Source organism: Patagioenas fasciata, chromosome 14 (assembly GCF_037038585.1).
Source record: "Patagioenas fasciata isolate bPatFas1 chromosome 14, bPatFas1.hap1, whole genome shotgun sequence".
In the NCBI taxonomy this organism is placed as follows: domain Eukaryota; kingdom Metazoa; phylum Chordata; class Aves; order Columbiformes; family Columbidae; genus Patagioenas; species Patagioenas fasciata.
Window position 1 is genome coordinate 10,232,870 of NC_092533.1, and position 17,964 is coordinate 10,250,833.

General features: G+C 40.5%; 1 protein-coding gene across 1 annotated transcript; it reads left to right on the top strand.

Moving 5' to 3' along the window:
- The first annotated feature begins 126 nt into the window (after window positions 1-126).
- Window positions 127-16,243, top strand: PPP2CA (protein phosphatase 2 catalytic subunit alpha). Its single transcript, XM_065848869.2, has 7 exons — window positions 127-419; window positions 12,059-12,268; window positions 12,770-12,943; window positions 13,130-13,219; window positions 13,692-13,853; window positions 14,620-14,738; window positions 15,489-16,243. Exons 1-7 carry the CDS (start codon window positions 318-320, stop codon window positions 15,559-15,561), a joined length of 930 nt encoding a protein of 309 aa, XP_065704941.1. The 5' UTR covers window positions 127-317; the 3' UTR covers window positions 15,562-16,243.
- Window positions 16,244-17,964: the final 1,721 nt, after the last annotated feature.

Consider the following 17,964-nt stretch of genomic DNA (forward strand, 5'->3'; position numbering starts at 1 on the left):
CGCGCGCGCGGCCCCGCCCAGAGACCGCGCACGCGCCGTCGCCTCCCGTGGCGTCTCCCTCCCCCTCCCCGTAGTGGAAGCTGAGGCGGTGACGTCAGGAGCGGCGGCCATTACACGGTCTGGTGCGAGGGAGCGGGCGGCAGAGCTGCAGCAGCCGAGAGCGCCGCGCCGGCCGCCCGACCCGCAGCGTTCCGGGCCGATTCTCCGCCCGCCGCCTGTTCTGCCGTGTCGCGGCCGCCGCCGTTGGGAGCAGAGATCGTAGGGGCTTCCGGGGTGGTGCGGCAGCAGCCGGTGAGGAGGAGGAGGGGGAGAGCGGGATGGAGGAGAAGGTGTTCACCAAGGAGCTCGACCAGTGGGTGGAGCAGCTCAACGAGTGCAAGCAGCTCTCCGAGGGGCAGGTGAAGAGCCTCTGCGAGAAGGTGAGGGCTGGCGAGCGGGCGGTGAGGTCCGGGGCCAGGTCGCTGTGGGAGGCGGTGCCCGGCGGGGGAGCCCGCGGGAGCGGGGCGGCCCTTCGGCGGGAAGGCGAAGCGGCCGGAGAGCCGGGGAAGGTGCCGCTGGGCGGAGGAGGCGTCTCTGCCCCGGGTAGGCGGGGGGTCTGCGGGCGGGACGTGGGAAGAGGTGCCGGGGCGAACGGGCCGGAGCCTCCTCGGTGGCTCTGCGGGGCTGGCGGTCGCCCGACCCGCCGGCGAGGGTAGGGGAAGCCGGGCGAGCCGCAGGCGGCTCCGCGCCCCCTCTCGCTGCGCTGGAGCCTGGCCCCGCCTCCCGCCTTTTCATCGTCTCCTAAAATGGCGCCGCTGCCGGGATTCTCAGGAGAGACCCCCGAGAACGGCCGCCATCCCAGGGGCTGGGGGGCCTGGCTGGACGGCGCTGCCCTGGCCCTTCCCCGCTGCCCGTCCCCGGGCCAGGCTCAGCGCGACCGGCCGCGGGCGGGCCGGCCGGGCTGGGCGGGGGGGCCGTGCCCGCGGCTGCTGGGGTGACCGGCCGTGCGGTGCGGGGGGTCCTGCCTGCAGCGGCGCGACATCCGCTCGTGACACGGGTAAATGTTTAAAGCAGCCCTCAAAGTGTAAGTTATTACATGGAAAATAAAAGCTTATGGTAACCGGTTGAAAATTACATGGGGTAAAGAGCTGCTGCTTGAATGTAAAAGCTTTTTCTTTTTTTCATAATATATGTAAGCACGGACACATTTATAACTACTTGAAGGGCAGATTAGCTTTGGGACTTGGTTTCTCTGGATAAAATTCTAGGTTTCATGAAATAAACTATGGCTAAATGGTTGAGATCCTATACAGCTCTTTATTTTTATGGTGAAAGATTGGAAATGTTGGGACTTGGTTGTTAGAGTACTGTGTTGATTGAGGCATTTATAGTTTAGAAAGGTCTTAAAATCAGCCCAGGATAGATTGCGTTTTGGAAATTAAAGGAAAAAAATGTTCTAGGAGCATCCAGAGGTATTTTCCAATTGGATTCTAGTTCTGGATGTAACTTAATAGCTGAGCAGGTTTTTTTGGATACTGAATGTTTCATGTGTTCTTACATTTCTAGACTGAAGGAAGTAATATTTGTGGACTGTTTGGGAACTAGAATTTAAGGAACATGGGAAGTTATTGGTGTACTGGGTTCCAAAGAAGCCTACATACCTGCTATGACAAGTAATTAGAATATTTTAAATTTGGCATCTTGCCTTCAAATACTACAGCATGTTGGTTTGGAAGCAAATTGTTTCCAGAGGACTGTCTGTGAACTTAATAAAGAACTCACAGTGGTTTTGGCTAGATGGATTCTTGCTCTAGTACAGATTTTAGTTGACTAGTATTCCAGCAACTTAAAATTGTTACTATTTGATACAGTTTGGGTGTTTCAAGTCGTGTTGCAAGCAAGTGGCAATGTCACGGGCTATTTTTCATGTGTGTCTCTAATGACAGCAGTGCAGCTTCTTCCTTGTATTGCCCTGTTGGAGAGGGGAGTAATCCACTTGCCGTCGTTTATAAACTGCTGCTGGTTCAGGGTCCTGAATGCTGCATGAGTGGGCGTCTTTTGTAAGGTGTATTCATGAGGAATATACAAAAGGCTTTTGGTTTACTGGGGGGTTTTGATAGTTTAGCAGTAGGTATACCATTGCAAATTCCTTATAGAAGATACTGTAGTCCCAGTCATCACTGTGCAAGATGACATTTTCATTTTTTTTCCTGGTGAAAAACGGAAATGAGCTGTATCTCTGCATAAATGTATAGTGCTAGTTACCAAAATAATGGTGGAGAAAAGGAAAGGTTACAGAAAGTTGTGTGTCTAACTACTGTGTTTTTGAAACAAGAGACCACAAGAAAGTGAGAGAGAAGTCTACCTGAAAAAAAACATGATTTATCAGTAACCTTTTTGCCTCAAGTTGGGTGGATATAAGCCAGCTCCAGACCAAAGGTGGTGTTTCTCCCAGTAGTGTGATACTGTGTTTGAGCTGAAATTCCCTCTCTGGCTGGTTTGTGGTCAGCACTTTGCAGGGTACAGCCATGTGGCTGTTTATGGTAAGGAAAGATGATTTGGTGCTGATAACTACAGGTGGATTTACTGGGACTTCCTGATGAGAGTAAAGTTTCTGCATAGTTGCTGATGCAAGGAATTGGAAGGCCCCCGAAGTCTGAGTTTTCCGTCAAGTTGTCTCTGTCCCCTCCAGCGGGAAGCCCTGTCCATGAAAGCAGGGCATTAGTTGGGTTCCGTGCCCTCCTGCCAAGTGACAGTATTTGCTTTCATGTGTTTCCATGCACTGACTTCTAGCACTGACTTTGAGAAATTTCACTGAATTGTGCTTGATGTTTTGGTTGTCTTAAGTAATTTTGTAGATGGAATTGCACTTAAAGGTTGTGTTTTTCCATAAATAACTTAATGTGTTAAGGATGGTGTCAAATATAGGTACTGTTCCAAAGGACAGATGAAGACTCTACTAAGTATAAACTGTCATTCTTCACAACACTGAATTGTAGCTAGGGCTAGTTAAAAAAAATTAAAAATCTTTGCAAAGGCTTTTCCCCCGTAACACTATTTGATTGAATGATCTTCGTGACTGGTATTTCTTGATCTACTGGGGCTCCATGTGTGCAGACTGGTGCCTGTCTAATAAGAATAAGCCTGAGGGCTCTCTTGTATTTCAGTATCGATATCTAAACAATGTAACAGCTCTTTACAAACATAAGTGTGGCCACTTGTGCATCCCAGGTAGTTTCTTAGTGCATCTTATGTTGCGCCTGGTTACCTGGGTGATGATGGTGGTAACTGGGCAGAATTATATGCCTCGGAATAATTTGTAACCATGAATAATACATAATACTTTCACAGATAATTTGAAAACATAGGAGCCTCTGAGTGGCAGTTAAATTATTCTAGGCTTAATATGTGCTGTATATTTTGTGTTAACATCGATGTAGAGACCAATTGTGTGTGCTTTGCTTAAGAATCTGATAGGTGGAAATTTTGAAGAAGCGGTTAAAATGTACACCATGTAGTCACTGTTAGGTATCAGCAGCATTTGTCCTATTAACACTGAATTGGTTATTGACTAATGTCCGTGAACAGAGGAGAAAGGAAGTCCTTTATTGCCAGGTGAAGGTTTTAACACTGGCCATTTTGAATGAAAGGATGCTGGTTTGAGGCACTGTTCTTTTCTGTAAGGGAAAATGGTCTTGTCTCCTTGCTGTTGTGTGTAAATGCCCTTTATCAGAGGAGACAGGGGTGTGGTACATTGCTCAGGAAGGTGGGATGACACTAAAAATGCACAAAGGAATGAGTTGAATTTGTGGATGGAGTCTCTGTTGCTTATTTCAGAAAATATGTAGTGCAGGTGGAGGGAGAGGTATCAGAGTCTCTTCCCTGGAAATACTGGTCTATAATTAAGTGGGTTTGAACATGGCATACAGTTTTTAGAAAAATAAGACAATGTGGTCATATATGCTCTGTTGAATGTTCAAGGTTCTCTTCCAATGTACTTGAATTACTAGTAAAATACATCCAAATAGACAGTGTTGCTATCCAGAATTCTTTAAATGAAGAGCTGATACTGGTAAAGGCATTCAAGAAACCTTAACTCAAGCTTTGTCTCCAGCAGCTTTTGATCTGTAACAATAATCTTGGTTACATTTGCTTTTTGCTTTGTCACCAGTGCTAATTTTCATAGTAGAAATATGTTTCTGGGCCGTACTGTTCTCCGGTATGTACCTTGTTAATGGTGTATTTCTCTAATTTTTTTCCTGTTGTAGAACTTCCAACCTTTGTTTAACATCAGATCTTCTAAGTCAGATTTTCTGAGACTGATTGCAGATGAGAACTGACCAAACATCTGTGTACCCACTGCAGCCATGTGAGCTGCTTGAACTGGTGCAGCTTAAGTGCCTTAATTCGGACAGGCACTGTGTAACTGATGAAGCTTTCTTTTGGGTCAACCTCCCCCCCCAAATCGAAGTTCAGTTCCCCTAATGCATAGAACTGGCAAGTTTTGTGAATCTCACTGCTGTGTTTTAAGCTGTTGCTGCCCACTACTTTCTTCAGAGAGAGGCACATGTTCCCTTCTACCTCCTCTGCTGCTGGGGAGTTAGCTTTCTTAGCTGATTATTTTTGACCAGATGAGAATGTTTTAAATTGTCTCCAGCTGTGTTTGCGAAGGCTTTTCCATTAGCTAGTTTTTGTGTTCCCATATCTTTACATGGAACCATCATATATAACTATTCTTCAAACTAAGGTGATTGTAAAAATCAGTGTTCCTGTCTGAACTTGCTGTAAATCAACTGAAAAACTCACCTCAACAGAATTCCCAGCTAGTGAGAGTTTCCATGCAGCGGGCTGTTCATTGGGCAAGTCCTATGTCCTTCCACCTCTACCCCTGGCAGAAGAACAACGTGGGTCTTGAACCACAGAATTTCGGTTCCTCTGTGCTACTGCATTGGCTTCTGGATTCACTAACAAGGAAACCTGTGAACTGATAATTGTATTGTAGATTATTCTGGAACACTTCCACAGAAAAGATCCTTTTACTCCCAATGTTCTGTGTGTGGTGTGGGTTGATTTTTCTTTTTTTTTTTTTTAATACTTGGTAAAATAAAATGGAAATTGTCTCTTTACACAAAAGCCATTTGAAGTGTCAACCTTGCCAGCCTTCTCACCTAGTCCTTATGATACTTGTAACACTTTGATGTGCCTCTGAGGATTTAGTCTATGTGGCAACTCTTGTAGCATCAGCAGCTTTTTTTTGTTTTGTTTTGTTCTAGGAAATAGTGTAAAATAGAGTTGTGCTGGCCTGTTTATTTGTTTTGAATTACAACACTAGTTGTGATCAAATGGGAGTGAAATATATTTTTGGGCTAGTTTAGAAGTTATTTTGGGCATAGTTTAAGAGAAGTAAGGGCTCATAAGTCACAGCAAGTTCCTACGTGAGTTCTCCCAATGTAAGGCTCAGGACATGGAGGAGGCTGTAGATTGATGTCCTGCTCCAAACCTGCTCCCTGTGGTGAGGCTGTTGGCTCCTCAGCTCTGATGCTGCTCTGCAGCTGCAATAACCTGACCTGTCTGGCAGTAGTTGAGGAGACCTTGCACATAAAGATGGGCAAAGGGATAAAAGGAGCAGGGACTGAATTTCCATCCTCCCTTAGGGACCCTTAACCACTACACCTGTGTGCAGTAGCACAGTTGTTGTCCTCAGTTCCTTTTCTTGAGGCAGTATGTAAAGTTGGAAAATCTTTTTATTCCTGGCTAAAAAATGCATACTGGAGTTCAACTGCTCAGGATTTCTGCTGAGTATATTGAAAATACATTCCAGTATAGGTGTTACTTACCGGCTAGTCGGTTTTGAAGTACATTTCTTGAGTTTGACACATGCACGTACCCCAGGCTCCCATCAGTGTCCTGACTGGACCTTTAACATCACTGTGCCTACTTGTGGTTGGAGTTGTTTCAGCAAAAGAGTTGAAAACTTTTTATTTGCAAGTCCACCTTCCACAGCTAGTTTGGGAATAGCTTTAGCCTATTTATTTTTTTAGCAACATGTGTAATACAAAATGAGTTCAGCTTGCACCTGCAGATGGGGCTGAAGACTATCTTTGTGCAAGTGGTCAGCTTCAAGCATCGCTACTGTCACTGTGTGTCTTGCAACTGCCATGTGGAGAGGAAGGTGTCTGGACTTCCTGAGCTATTTGGCCTCCCTTTTTTAAACAAAAAAAAAAAAAAAAAACAAAACAAACAAAAAAAAAATTCTAGACTTTCTTCTTTTAATTCAAAGTTAAAGGCATTAAGATGTTTGCATGATGTGAAATAATAACACTGAGTTCTTTTAGAGGAGCCCCTTCCTATCCTCATTTTCCATCCGGTCTTGTCAACTACTGATATTTAAATAGTAGTTCCCTTTTCTTTCCCTCAAATCTGAGGGAAAGAACACTTTCAGTTACATGGAATATGTAAGACTGCTAATGATTTTTCCAAATTGAAGTTTAGGGGACTGTTGAGGCTGAAAGAGTGGTGTCAGTCATTCTTTTGTAGTACAAGGGAACAGAGGGTAATTTGGGAAAAGTTTACCGCCTGCATAATTTCTTGTAGAGCTTCTAGAATTTACAGGAGAAAAAAGGGAAGGTGGTTGTCTCATTTAATCTTGTATGCAGGATTGGCATTAGGATTCATCTTCTGGGTGGCTAATACCTTGTGTTTAACTGGTCTCTCTTCTAACCAAATACACATTGCTGAAAGAGGAAGGGAGCAGTTGTTGATACTTTGCTGTGTGTTATGAAATACAAAGCTGATTGTATTTTATGCTTTTTTTTTTTTGTTAGTTGTTTGTTCTTTGTTCACTGGCAAATAGTAATGGATACGTAAGCTACTAAACTTTCATTTTGTGCACTTCAAATTAAAATAAATCTTTTGAGTTCATTTGTTAGTTCTATTTGCCCAATCCCAAGAAAATTAAGGGCTGTGAATGTGTTGACCACAGCGTGACACGTGTTTTGAGGAGCTGCGCTGTGACTCTTTGACCAGGCATGCCCTCTGTTCCTCTGCTGAGTTTTGAAAATCCAGTATTGCTGGCAGTGAACAAGGTTAGAAACGGAGGTATAGGGGCTAGTCACAAAACCGAAGAGAAAGCAGATTGATTATCTTGTGTTTCAGTCCAGGGAAAAGAAAACTTTGGAGCTGTGGTGGCTTCTGTGTGGCTGGAACTCCTGTTATTACTTACTTTGGAATACTAAGTATAATGAAATGTCAATGGGAACTTTGTATTTTAATTTTATGGATTATGAAGTTCAGCAAAAATCGGTTTCCCATTTGGGTCATATGTAGTCTGACTGCTGTCATAGTTCGCAGAAGGGTGATATTGGAGGCCTCATTTCTCTAGTTTTGTTTTAAATGTCAGACAGTGAATGAAAATGCCTTTGGCTCTAAAAAGGGGGAGTCCATCTTTTGTCTTTTCTCTGCAATTAAGGGGTGGGGGGAGAAACTCTTGAAGGAAACAAACACATTCATTCTGCAGAAGATTTGCTGACTGTAATGGATGACTTTGCTTGGAACTGGAATCTCTTCCAGGCCACGATGTTTGGCGAGCTAAAACCGGTATTCATCCCAATTAGCTGATCATTGTGCCTTTAGTCACATCCTGTGCATCTTGACGACAGGAAACTATGGGTGTGGTTGAAGTCTTCGATCTCATCAAAATATCTTTATGAACTACGAATACCTTTTTTTACATTGGTTACAGTGGATATTTCTCAGCACACACTTTACTAGACAACATGGTGGGTTGCAGTTGTGAATTCTGATCTGCGAAGAATGACGCATTACTGACTGCAGCCATGACTTGGGAGCTGTGTTGTCTGATTAAAATAATGGTTGTATTTCCTTTACTTGAGTTAGTGGTAATCTTCTAACAAGCATTGTTCTACAAAGCCACAGTAATGTCTACTGCATTTTTTTTTTTCCTCTGATGTGTCGCAGAGTTTTTCAGGGTAGATATTTGGTCTGAGCTGTCAGAGCTCCTGCTAGAATGTAGACATCTAGCAAGGTGTAGATGTAATTGAGAAATAACTGATACATTGTGGAAACCCACATGGATTTGGTTACAGATGAATTCAGATGATTTTTCAGAATTGAACTGCTTGAAATGAATTTTCTGAGGCAAGACAGATGATATACTTCATGAGAGAAACTCGCTTCTCCTCAGTGTAGGCCGAGTTGAAAGTGGATTGATTATAGCCTTTATGGCACATGACTCTCAGCCTTAATCTGTGGCATGTAGGATAAAAGTGCATGCAGGGAACATGGGAAATAGGCTATTCCCTTGCATCTCATTAAATAAAATTGTGAAGATCTGAAAATCATATGGTAGTAACTTTTATGGTCATACAGTGTTTCTGTTTTGTTTTGGTGTTTTGTTTTGTTTTGTTTTTTTTTAATTCTTATCCCTGACTGTTCATTTTAAAATGCAGAGTTTACACTTGGATCTTGCATTGTCTTAAAACAATGAAGCTAATATTTGTATTTTAAGAACAGTGTTTTGCATAGATGATGTTCTTTGTAAACAAAAGCAACAAAACAGTGCTTTCCTGTTCGGCCATTTAGATGTACAGCAATCCAGGAATGTTTTAATTCTTGAATACTAGGTTGTATTTTTATGCAGTACTACTTGCTTTACAGTAAAGTGAAAAAGATATTTTCTTGTGTGCTTAAACCAATATTGCTTTTATTCTTGTCATCTTGTGGATGTTTTGGGTTTGTACAAGTTGCGTCTTTCCAGCAAAACAGATGAGTAAGCCAATATTTCAGTTATCAAGTAGGAAGGAATTGCAGTCACTATGACTAAGCTGAAGTGTGTTTGATATGTGCTTATTGTTTGAACTTTGAGATTGCTCTAAGTAAAATACGTGACTTTCCACCTCATCACTTCTTGTTTATGACAGCATTTTACTTGTGCTCTTCTTGTGCAACTATGTTGTACGGTTACATTTCTTTTTCTGTGTTAGACTTTATTGGTATGTGGCTGTAAAATTAGCATTTGTCAGTTTGAAATAATGGGTTCTTTTCAATCTTAATCTGTGTCCATTTGCACGTGGTTTTGAAATCCGAGAGTGTGTAAGGCTGAAAAAAAAGCTGAGCTGCTTCAGAGGCAGCATCTTTTAATTGCAATGTAGTACGCTGTTTATGTTTATTTTTTTGCTTAAGTTTATTCATCTTTTTAAAATTGTAGAATACCTTCACAAGTTAAAATTTCTGTGGTGTGGGTACTTATTAGGTTTGAACACATACAGAAGTTCATGGCTGTCTTAAAAATTGTTAAGAACTGAAAAAGACTGATAAATAAAAGCACTAAGTGTTCAAGAAAAATCTTTCAGGATTGCATAATTGTTTATCCTGGTGATAGGCAAGGAAACCTGGGTATTTCAAAACGTTAGTGTCAAAATACTGCAAAGGTATTGCACTATTATCCTTCTCAGCAATAGGTCACTGGGGTTTTGAAGCACACGGAGTCAGGTATGTGTCTCCTCCCTCGTTCTCTCTCATCGGCAGTTTGACCGGGGGAAACTCGTTCTTGCACCGAAGGCTGCTGAAATCCTCCGCTGTTCCTCGCTGGGAGGACGTGCAGGAGATGCAGCTGGGAAGTGTGTTGGGAGGAGGATGGATGGGGATGGACAGGGAGGGAGTTGTGTGATATGGCTGAGCAAGTAGCATCATCGTGTATCTTGGAGAAAGGGGCAGTAAAGAGGGAATGGAAGCAGAGGAGGCTTCGCAGGGCAGTGTGTGGTCCAGCACAAGGTCAGGGTCACACGTACTTCAGTTAGATCAGTGGTAGCTTAAGTCCCATGAAATTTGAATTGTGAAATTGTAATATTACGCGTACTGTTGTCTTATCAACTTGTGGTTTTGTTATGTTATGGTGTATTCAACCATTTTTTGCTTTACCCTCTTATAGGAATTAAGTCAGTGTGGAGGTTTGGGATATAGGTGATGCACCACTTGTTGGTTAGCTTATTCTCCAGGGTGTTACTTTTTTCCACTTTCAGCTCTGCTGAAGCTCTTTTGTAGAGGGAAGTATACTGATGAAGTACTTCAGTGTATGGCACAGTTAAATGCTGTGGGACATGATAAGACTGTAAATGAGCTAAGCAGTTCATGAGACAGTATTTCATGTAGCTTGTTTCAGAACATGGAAATACTGAAATCCCTCCACTGCAGGATTTAAATAGAGATTACTGTTTGCAAGTTGACCTGGAACAGTCTTTTTCCATCAGATGAGCTGTCTGACTTACCTACGTATTTGGTCATATGCATATCTGAGTGGTTTAATATTTCAAAAACTGAGGAAGCAAAAACTGTGTTGTTGAAAACTATGCCATTTTAATCTCGGTCAGCATAAACATTGCATACCTTTGATGAAAAATGAATGCTGCATTCTTTGTGCTATGCTTCCAGTGTGTTAAGAAAATATGACAGTAGAAAGCATTCTAATTTAAGAGTAGCTTTTTAAATACTGAAGCACTATTAGTATCTGTAATATTCTGTGTCAAAAGGAGAATTAAGATTGCTAATGCTCCTGAAGGTGCCAACACATTAGAAGAGGCTGAGACTGCTAAAACACCTTAAAAACTTTCGGTGAGTGTCATTGCATTAAAATTAAGTCAGGCTGTCTGAAAATAAATCTACACTTTTAGCATCTGCCATAAGCCAGCAATGACCTACCTCTCTTTAGTACTAGGCATGGAATGAGTGGAAACTCATATGAGATCTACTTTTGATATAAATATGTCTGCAGTGATTTAATTCTGTTGCTCGTTCTGTAGTATCTAAAACTCTGTGTTGTGCAGGGTGCTTAACCGTGACTGTGGTGTTGTGTTTCCTTCCAGTCTTGAATGAGATGTTGCATTTCGTGAATCTTCATCATTAAACTAAGTGTTGCTAGCACTTTCCTTGTTTGAAGTGGTGACTGTGGTGGTTAGCCTGGGCTGTGTGCAGGAACAGTGAGACCACTTTGGGGGTGGAGGTGTCACTGTCCAGCAAATGGCTTCATGAATAGGGTGGAGAATTGGATACAGCAGCATGTTTCCTTAGTAGACTGGCTCATGTCAAAACCCAGTATTTAATATATTGTTCAGGTTGCAAATTTAAATGTTTCTTTCCTAATCTTTTAAAGTCTAATACTCTTCAAATGATGAAATTTTTGTAGTATCTCAAAACACTTCTGTTTAACAGAACACCCTTGCCCCTCCCACCCCTCAAATGAGTATGCTGCCTTAGGTATCAGGTTAGGGTTGAGAAAGTTAAGAAAAGTGACCCTAAAATGAATGTGGTCTTGCTCTTTCATTTGCCTCTTCTTGGTGTATGCTTCAGAATATTTTGGATTTCATGAGGTGTGTACATAGGTCGTATTTGGTGCCGTTTCTGCAAGCCTTGTAGATATCTTGGGTCGTAAAATAGAATATAGTTTTAATATATTCTCTTGTCTTTCTGGTAATGAGGTAAAAAAGTGATCCCTTTTAAACAGGAACATTGGTATTTGAAAGGTGTAGAAATCTTTGTACATGGTAACTTGTAAACTTGATACTATTTATATTTTTAATACCCTCTTGATTTAAAAAATTATGGTGACATGCGCTTGGTGACTGTTCTGATAACAAACCTTAACAACCGGCAGTGTGATATGATTAACGAATTCTTGCATTATTTCAAAATTACCTTTCTGATGCTGTATTTAGCTTGTGCTCCTTCATATGAATTGCATTTGTTTGCAACTTTGATACAAACAGTTTTGTGGAAAAAAGTGATGCTGGCAAAGATCCGTTTCTCTACTTTGCCTTATAAAAACACAACTCGGTGTTACTTGTGGACACATAAACACAAAACTTGCTTAGAAAGCTTGTGCAGATAATCCACCTGCTGCGCAGTTGCTGGTACCACTGGATGTTAGTTCTGTTCTAGTGCTGCAGACAAGGAAGGGACAAGAGTTGATAGAGCAGGCAGGAGAAGCTGGAAGTTGTCAAGTATACTTTGAATAAGATGGCTCTTCATAGACAAACTCACCATTTCTTTGTGTTTTGTTTTATAGGCTAAAGAAATTTTGACAAAAGAATCTAATGTACAAGAAGTGCGATGTCCCGTCACAGTCTGTGGAGATGTCCATGGACAATTTCACGACCTCATGGAACTTTTCAGAATTGGAGGCAAATCACCAGATACAAACTATTTGTTTATGGGGGACTATGTTGACAGAGGCTATTATTCAGTGGAAACAGTCACATTGCTTGTAGCTCTAAAGGTAACTTCTCAGCTGTACAGTTCTGTATAAAACATATATAATTACTATCCTGACTGCACTTTATTGCACTACATTGGTTTTATAGATATGAAAACTGAAATTTTGGCTGTCTTAGTTTTCTGAGATACTTCTGAAAAACATGTTAACATCGAGATGCAAGCCTGGATAACTTTTTCTAAAATGAGTGCCATATTTATTTTATTTTTTTACTTGCCTAAGTAGCAATCTTTAAGAATTTGCTTAGAGGCGTCAGCTAAATGCACAGGGGTAGTGGCATCCACTAGTAACAGTTAATAAAATCTGGAATTTATCTCAAAGTATTTGGCAGCTGAAGATTTGAATGAATTATTCCTTCTTTTCTCAAAGATTGGAACAGAATATTTACCTTAAAAAGGAATATGGCTTTGATTGCTTTATTGATGTATGATGGGGGAGGCTAATTCTGGTTTTTTGGGAAAATGTGTATACTTTGATGCCTCTAAAATGAACTGTTGTGTTTAGGTCCGTTACCGTGAACGTATCACAATTCTTCGAGGGAACCATGAAAGCAGGCAAATCACACAAGTATATGGTTTCTATGATGAATGTTTAAGAAAATACGGAAATGCAAATGTTTGGAAATACTTTACAGACCTTTTTGATTACCTTCCTCTAACTGCCTTGGTGGATGGCCAGGTACGTTGACGTTTGACAATGTTAAATGTTATTAATTGTAAAGGGAGCTGTTAACACTGTGTATTCTATCAGCTCTCAGCCTTTAAGGACTCTCTTGCAGACTTTCTCTTAATAATTTATACTAAACAGTTATAATTGTTTCTACTGATACAATTAATGTAAGCTTCATATGTCTAACTCTTCCAGATTTTCTGTCTACATGGTGGCCTCTCCCCATCGATAGATACACTGGATCACATCAGAGCACTTGATCGCTTGCAGGAAGTTCCCCATGAGGTACTTGAAAAATTGTTTTCTAAACTCATGGGGGCACGTTTCATGATTCAGCATATGTTGGGTATTTGAGTACGCAGGCTGAAAATGAAATTCAAAGTGACTTAGCAATACGAAAGCGGCTCTCTTTCTGTACTAGGTGTGTGGGTGTTTGTTTTTTGTTTTGTGGTGTTTGGTTTTTTTTAAGGAAAATTAAGGGGCATGTTCTTGCCTAAAGTAAGAAACATTTTTAGTGTGCCTAGAATCTCAACAGGTATTACCACTTAATGATCTCAGAGGTGAGAACTATTTCTATGAAGATTCTTCATTCAGATTAAGTTCTTGATAGTATTTCCTATGTTAACTGCACTAGCTGTTGTAGTTGGTTGTGGGGTTTATTTAGGTCTTCAAGAGATGCTGCAACAAGTTGTGCAGGATGTGTATGTTGGGTTTTTTTTACACTCAATTTCTGAAATGTCTTCAAAATCTTTTACAGGGTCCAATGTGTGACTTGCTATGGTCAGATCCAGATGATCGTGGTGGCTGGGGAATTTCTCCTCGAGGTGCAGGTTATACATTCGGACAGGATATTTCAGAAACCTTTAACCATGCTAATGGCCTTACGTTGGTTTCAAGAGCTCATCAGTTGGTAATGGAGGTAAGTAGGGCAGCTGGTGTGTTTTAACTCTCGATTGGTAGTTGGTGCATTAATAACATCCTCTGTGTCTCAGAGATGTGCATGTGCTGCTGTCACAATTGATGATCCATCTGAAAGTCTCCCAGAAACTTACTTTGACAGTCTTTGTGTGCTACTACTAAAGGAGTTTCTCAATTTGACAGTGGAGTAACCTTTATTTTGGCCTTTTTTCTGAAAATTTACAGTAACATCCCAAACCAGACTTCAGTAGCAGATGTGGTATTGCATTTCTATGTAGATAAAATGGTTCTTAAACATAAGTGCTGAGTCCCTTGATAAGAAAATGCACAGAAATATGTGTGCCTTGAAAAAAGATGTGTTTGTCCTTTTCGCCTTGGATGCGTGTCTTTGTTCTTAGTCTCTAGGTATCCCTTGCAGTTAAGATTTTTAAATGTATGTCTGGATTCTGGTTTTAGTGATCACAGCTAAAGATTCAGAATACATTGTGTACTTCAGAATTGGTGTCTTAATTTTTTAATGTTAATACCATGGAAAATTCTTACTCTTGTTTTAATACGTTTAGTTCATGCTTACTAGTAAGAAGCAACATATGAAGGCCAAAATTCCTTTTTACCCGTTTTCTTTTGAGAAGACAAACAGACTACCTTAATCTTACTTAAAATGACACTACAAATCCCACCTAGGATTTTGTGTGTTAAAATTTCATCTTAGTAGTCAGATGGTTATATGGGTTACAAAAGATAAACTTTTATTTTATTTTCTCCAGGGGTACAACTGGTGCCATGATCGGAATGTAGTAACAATTTTCAGTGCTCCAAACTATTGCTACCGTTGTGGCAACCAGGCTGCAATTATGGAACTTGATGATACTCTAAAATACTCCTTGTAAGTATGCTTAAAAATGAGATTTATGTTGCCCATGTTTTTAAGATAGTTGCTGTAGTAAAATACCACTTAAATATTGTGTTAGGTGTAGGTTTTCTCTTAGGTTTTCTCTTACACGCTTTTGAGAGGTGAAGTGAGTGTGGAATTGTTGGGTTAACCGCATCTCAGGTATCTGGAACTGTTGTTGTTGGTATCTCTTCTCTGTTAGATTAAAGTGAGACTCCTCAAGTTTTTTTTATAGAATGAGTTAAATGAAATACTATAGAGGTGTGTGATTTGAGAGTAGTAGTACTCTGTCACATCTGATGCCATGCCCTCCTATCTAAGCCAAGAGACTTGTGGAATCTTGGAATTTTTCAGATGTTAGGATGTCAGCTTTTTTTTTTTAATGAGGTTTCTCATTAACTACCTTAACAGCAACTTTCTTAGTAACCAAGGCAAAGGCATTGTGTAAACTGCCCCTGTTGAACTTCCTAGTTGTACACCGTTTGACCAATTGATGACTCTTAGAGCTAAGATTCATTTCTCTCCAGTCTATAGTAGTAATCATAAGAGGAGTTTAAAATATGGGGATTATAAATACATACTAATAGAAAGAGTTGAATGCTTGTACCAGAAGACCTTTAATTGTTTGAAAAAACTTGAAAAGACTTAGCCTGTGTTAAGACCACTGCTACTGTAATTCACATATAAAACATACCTGGATGTCAAGTGAACTCCTGCGGTTTCATTAATACCTGTGCTTTTCAGTTTGCAGTTTGATCCAGCACCGCGTAGAGGTGAACCGCATGTTACTCGTCGCACCCCAGACTACTTCCTGTAAAGAGATTTTAGACCTGTACAGTATTGCCATGAACCATATGTTGACCTAAAGAAAATGGGAAGAGCAACAGTAACTCCAAAGTGTCAGAAAATATTTAACATTCAAACTTGTTTTCACATGGACCAAAAGACGTGCCATATTCAAATACAAAGCCTCTTGTCGTCAACAACTGTGACCACTTTAGAATGAACCAGTCCATTGCATGCTGAAGCAACATTGTTGGTCAAGAAACCAGTTTCTGGCATAGCGCTATTTGTAGTTACTTTTGCTTTCTCTGAGAGACTGCAAATAATAAGATGTAGACATTAACACCTCGTGAATACATTTAACTTTCCATTTAGCTATAGCTTTATTCAGCATGACTGTAGATAAGGGTAGCAGCAAACAATCATTGGAGCTTAAAGAACATTTTTAAAATAAGTACCAAGGCCTCATATTTGTTCTGAAACTGTTTGTTTTATTTTCAGGGAATACCGTTTAATTTAATTGTCTTGATTTTTTTTTTTTTTTTGTCTGCACTTAGTTCCCTCCTCCACTCTCTGCCCCACCATATTGTCCCTTGTATTTGTCCAAGGATAGTGAATTACTTTGAACAGAACTGTTTTTTTCTGTAAAACAATGTTACTGCAGGACAGAGCTGCAGTGTTTTTCATAATAAACTTGTGAACTAAGTATGGAAAAATGTCAAATCCTAATTGCATCTCAGGTCAACTGCGGTTTAATAAACTAACATGTAGATGGATGGGTTTTTATAAACATGCATAGAAGTTCCCACCTTGAATAACTAAAACTGAGGTGATTGGAGTCTGCTGTAAAACTCTGACCTGTTGAACTCTGTCCCAGGGAGGTGCCTGGTCATTGATGTCAGGAGCTGAGAACGGGGCTCACTTATGACTGATGTGTTGCGTGCGTTCCCGCTCGGTGCTCTACTGAAATATTTAAAAATGGAAGAATATAGGATAACTTAAGTGATTTAGCATGGCTGTTTTCAAGTGTAAATCTGAGTTCTTTACAGTGTAGGTGCTAATACTTAAAGTCATTTTCTGAAAAACTAATAATAAAATCAGTTTTCTAAATACTAAAGGGAAATAACTTGAAATTTAGTACTACATGTATTGCCTAGCCTCCCATTCTAAAAAGTGGTGTGTATGTTAACTTTTGCTAAAATCTTTTGACTAATAATTTTCATAATTTGCATCTTCACTTGATAATTTCATTCAAAACAAATTCAAATTTTATACCTTCCTAAAGCTTGTGTTTGAAATTTATTTGGCATATCTTAAAAAAAATGTGCCTGGCTGTGGTTTTAATAGGGAATTCTTCATATTGTTTAAGAGACTTTAAATTCCTTTGGAACAATGTAGACTCTGCAACAACATACAATATTTTCTTTTTCACATGGCTTGTTTCAAAGGGAAAGTTCAGAAATTTTCCAGATGTCAAACTTACCTGGAGACCTGGTCCCAGACACACTTATGGGGGCCTTCTTGCTTTTCTGCTACAGGGCTGCTGAATTCTCTAACTTGCAAAGAAGGTGCTGCATTTCACCAAGCATTACCTCAGCCCTTTTCTGAAAGACTCAAGTGATTGCTTTTTGCTTCAGCAATGACTGATGTGTCCTGTAGGGTGGGTTCCAAGTGGTTTCTGGAGAGCGCTCAGCTTCTGCAGTTCGAACTCTTGCAGGAAGAAGCGTGTACTAAAAATAAGCGCATTTGAAGCATCCTTTTTTAGTATATAGGGAACTTTTGCTTTGATCACTATTAAATCCTTTGCTGCAGAGTGTAGTTCACTTCAAATTCCTTTCACTTGCATTTCTCTGTAAATGTTTTTGTAGATAGAACTTTGTGCCTTAATTGACACCGTTCCTTCAAGAGTAATGACTTTGTCCTATTTTCTCTTTTCCCTGTTACTTTAATTGCTGTGACTCCTCTCATGCTCTGGGGGGGGCAGCCAGTTCATTTCTTCAGTTTCTGTACACAGATGCAAGCAGTTGTAAGAGAAGTCAACAAAAAATGTTGAAAGTCACTCCAGTTTGTGCACTTTCCCCCTGTTACTGTGCTGTGACTGGCTGTTTGAAGTATCATTGACAATATTGCCTTGTGAGCAAAAAAAAAGGTCACTGATGGAGATTGGCCACAAGCAGCACTAAGCAACTAATAGCATGTTTGGAAGATTCAAGAGGAAGAAGGAAAACTTCAAGTAGAAATAATTGCTGACCGATTTATTGGTGGCTGTTTAAAGTTCACCTGAGCAAAACTTCCTTCGTTTCAGACTGACACGAGCTGCAGGGAAATGAGCATAACTAGGATTTGCACTTGATTTGGCGACCAGTGTCTGTTGCCTTCTTCACTACGAATACTGATGAATTCCATGAAATAGGAGTAGCTTGAAAACCCATATTGT

What these genes read in the sequence shown, in the direction of transcription:
- PPP2CA (XM_065848869.2), top strand. Translation starts at nt 318, where the DNA reads ATGGAGGAGAAGGTGTTCACCAAGGAGCTCGACCAGTGGGTGGAGCAG. An exon ending in CTGCCTTGGTGGATGGCCAG is followed by an intron (nt 12,944 to 13,129) that starts GTACGTTGACGT and finishes TAACTCTTCCAG; the next exon opens with ATTTTCTGTCTACATGGTGG. An exon ending in GATACTCTAAAATACTCCTT is followed by an intron (nt 14,739 to 15,488) that starts GTAAGTATGCTT and finishes TGTGCTTTTCAG; the next exon opens with TTTGCAGTTTGATCCAGCAC.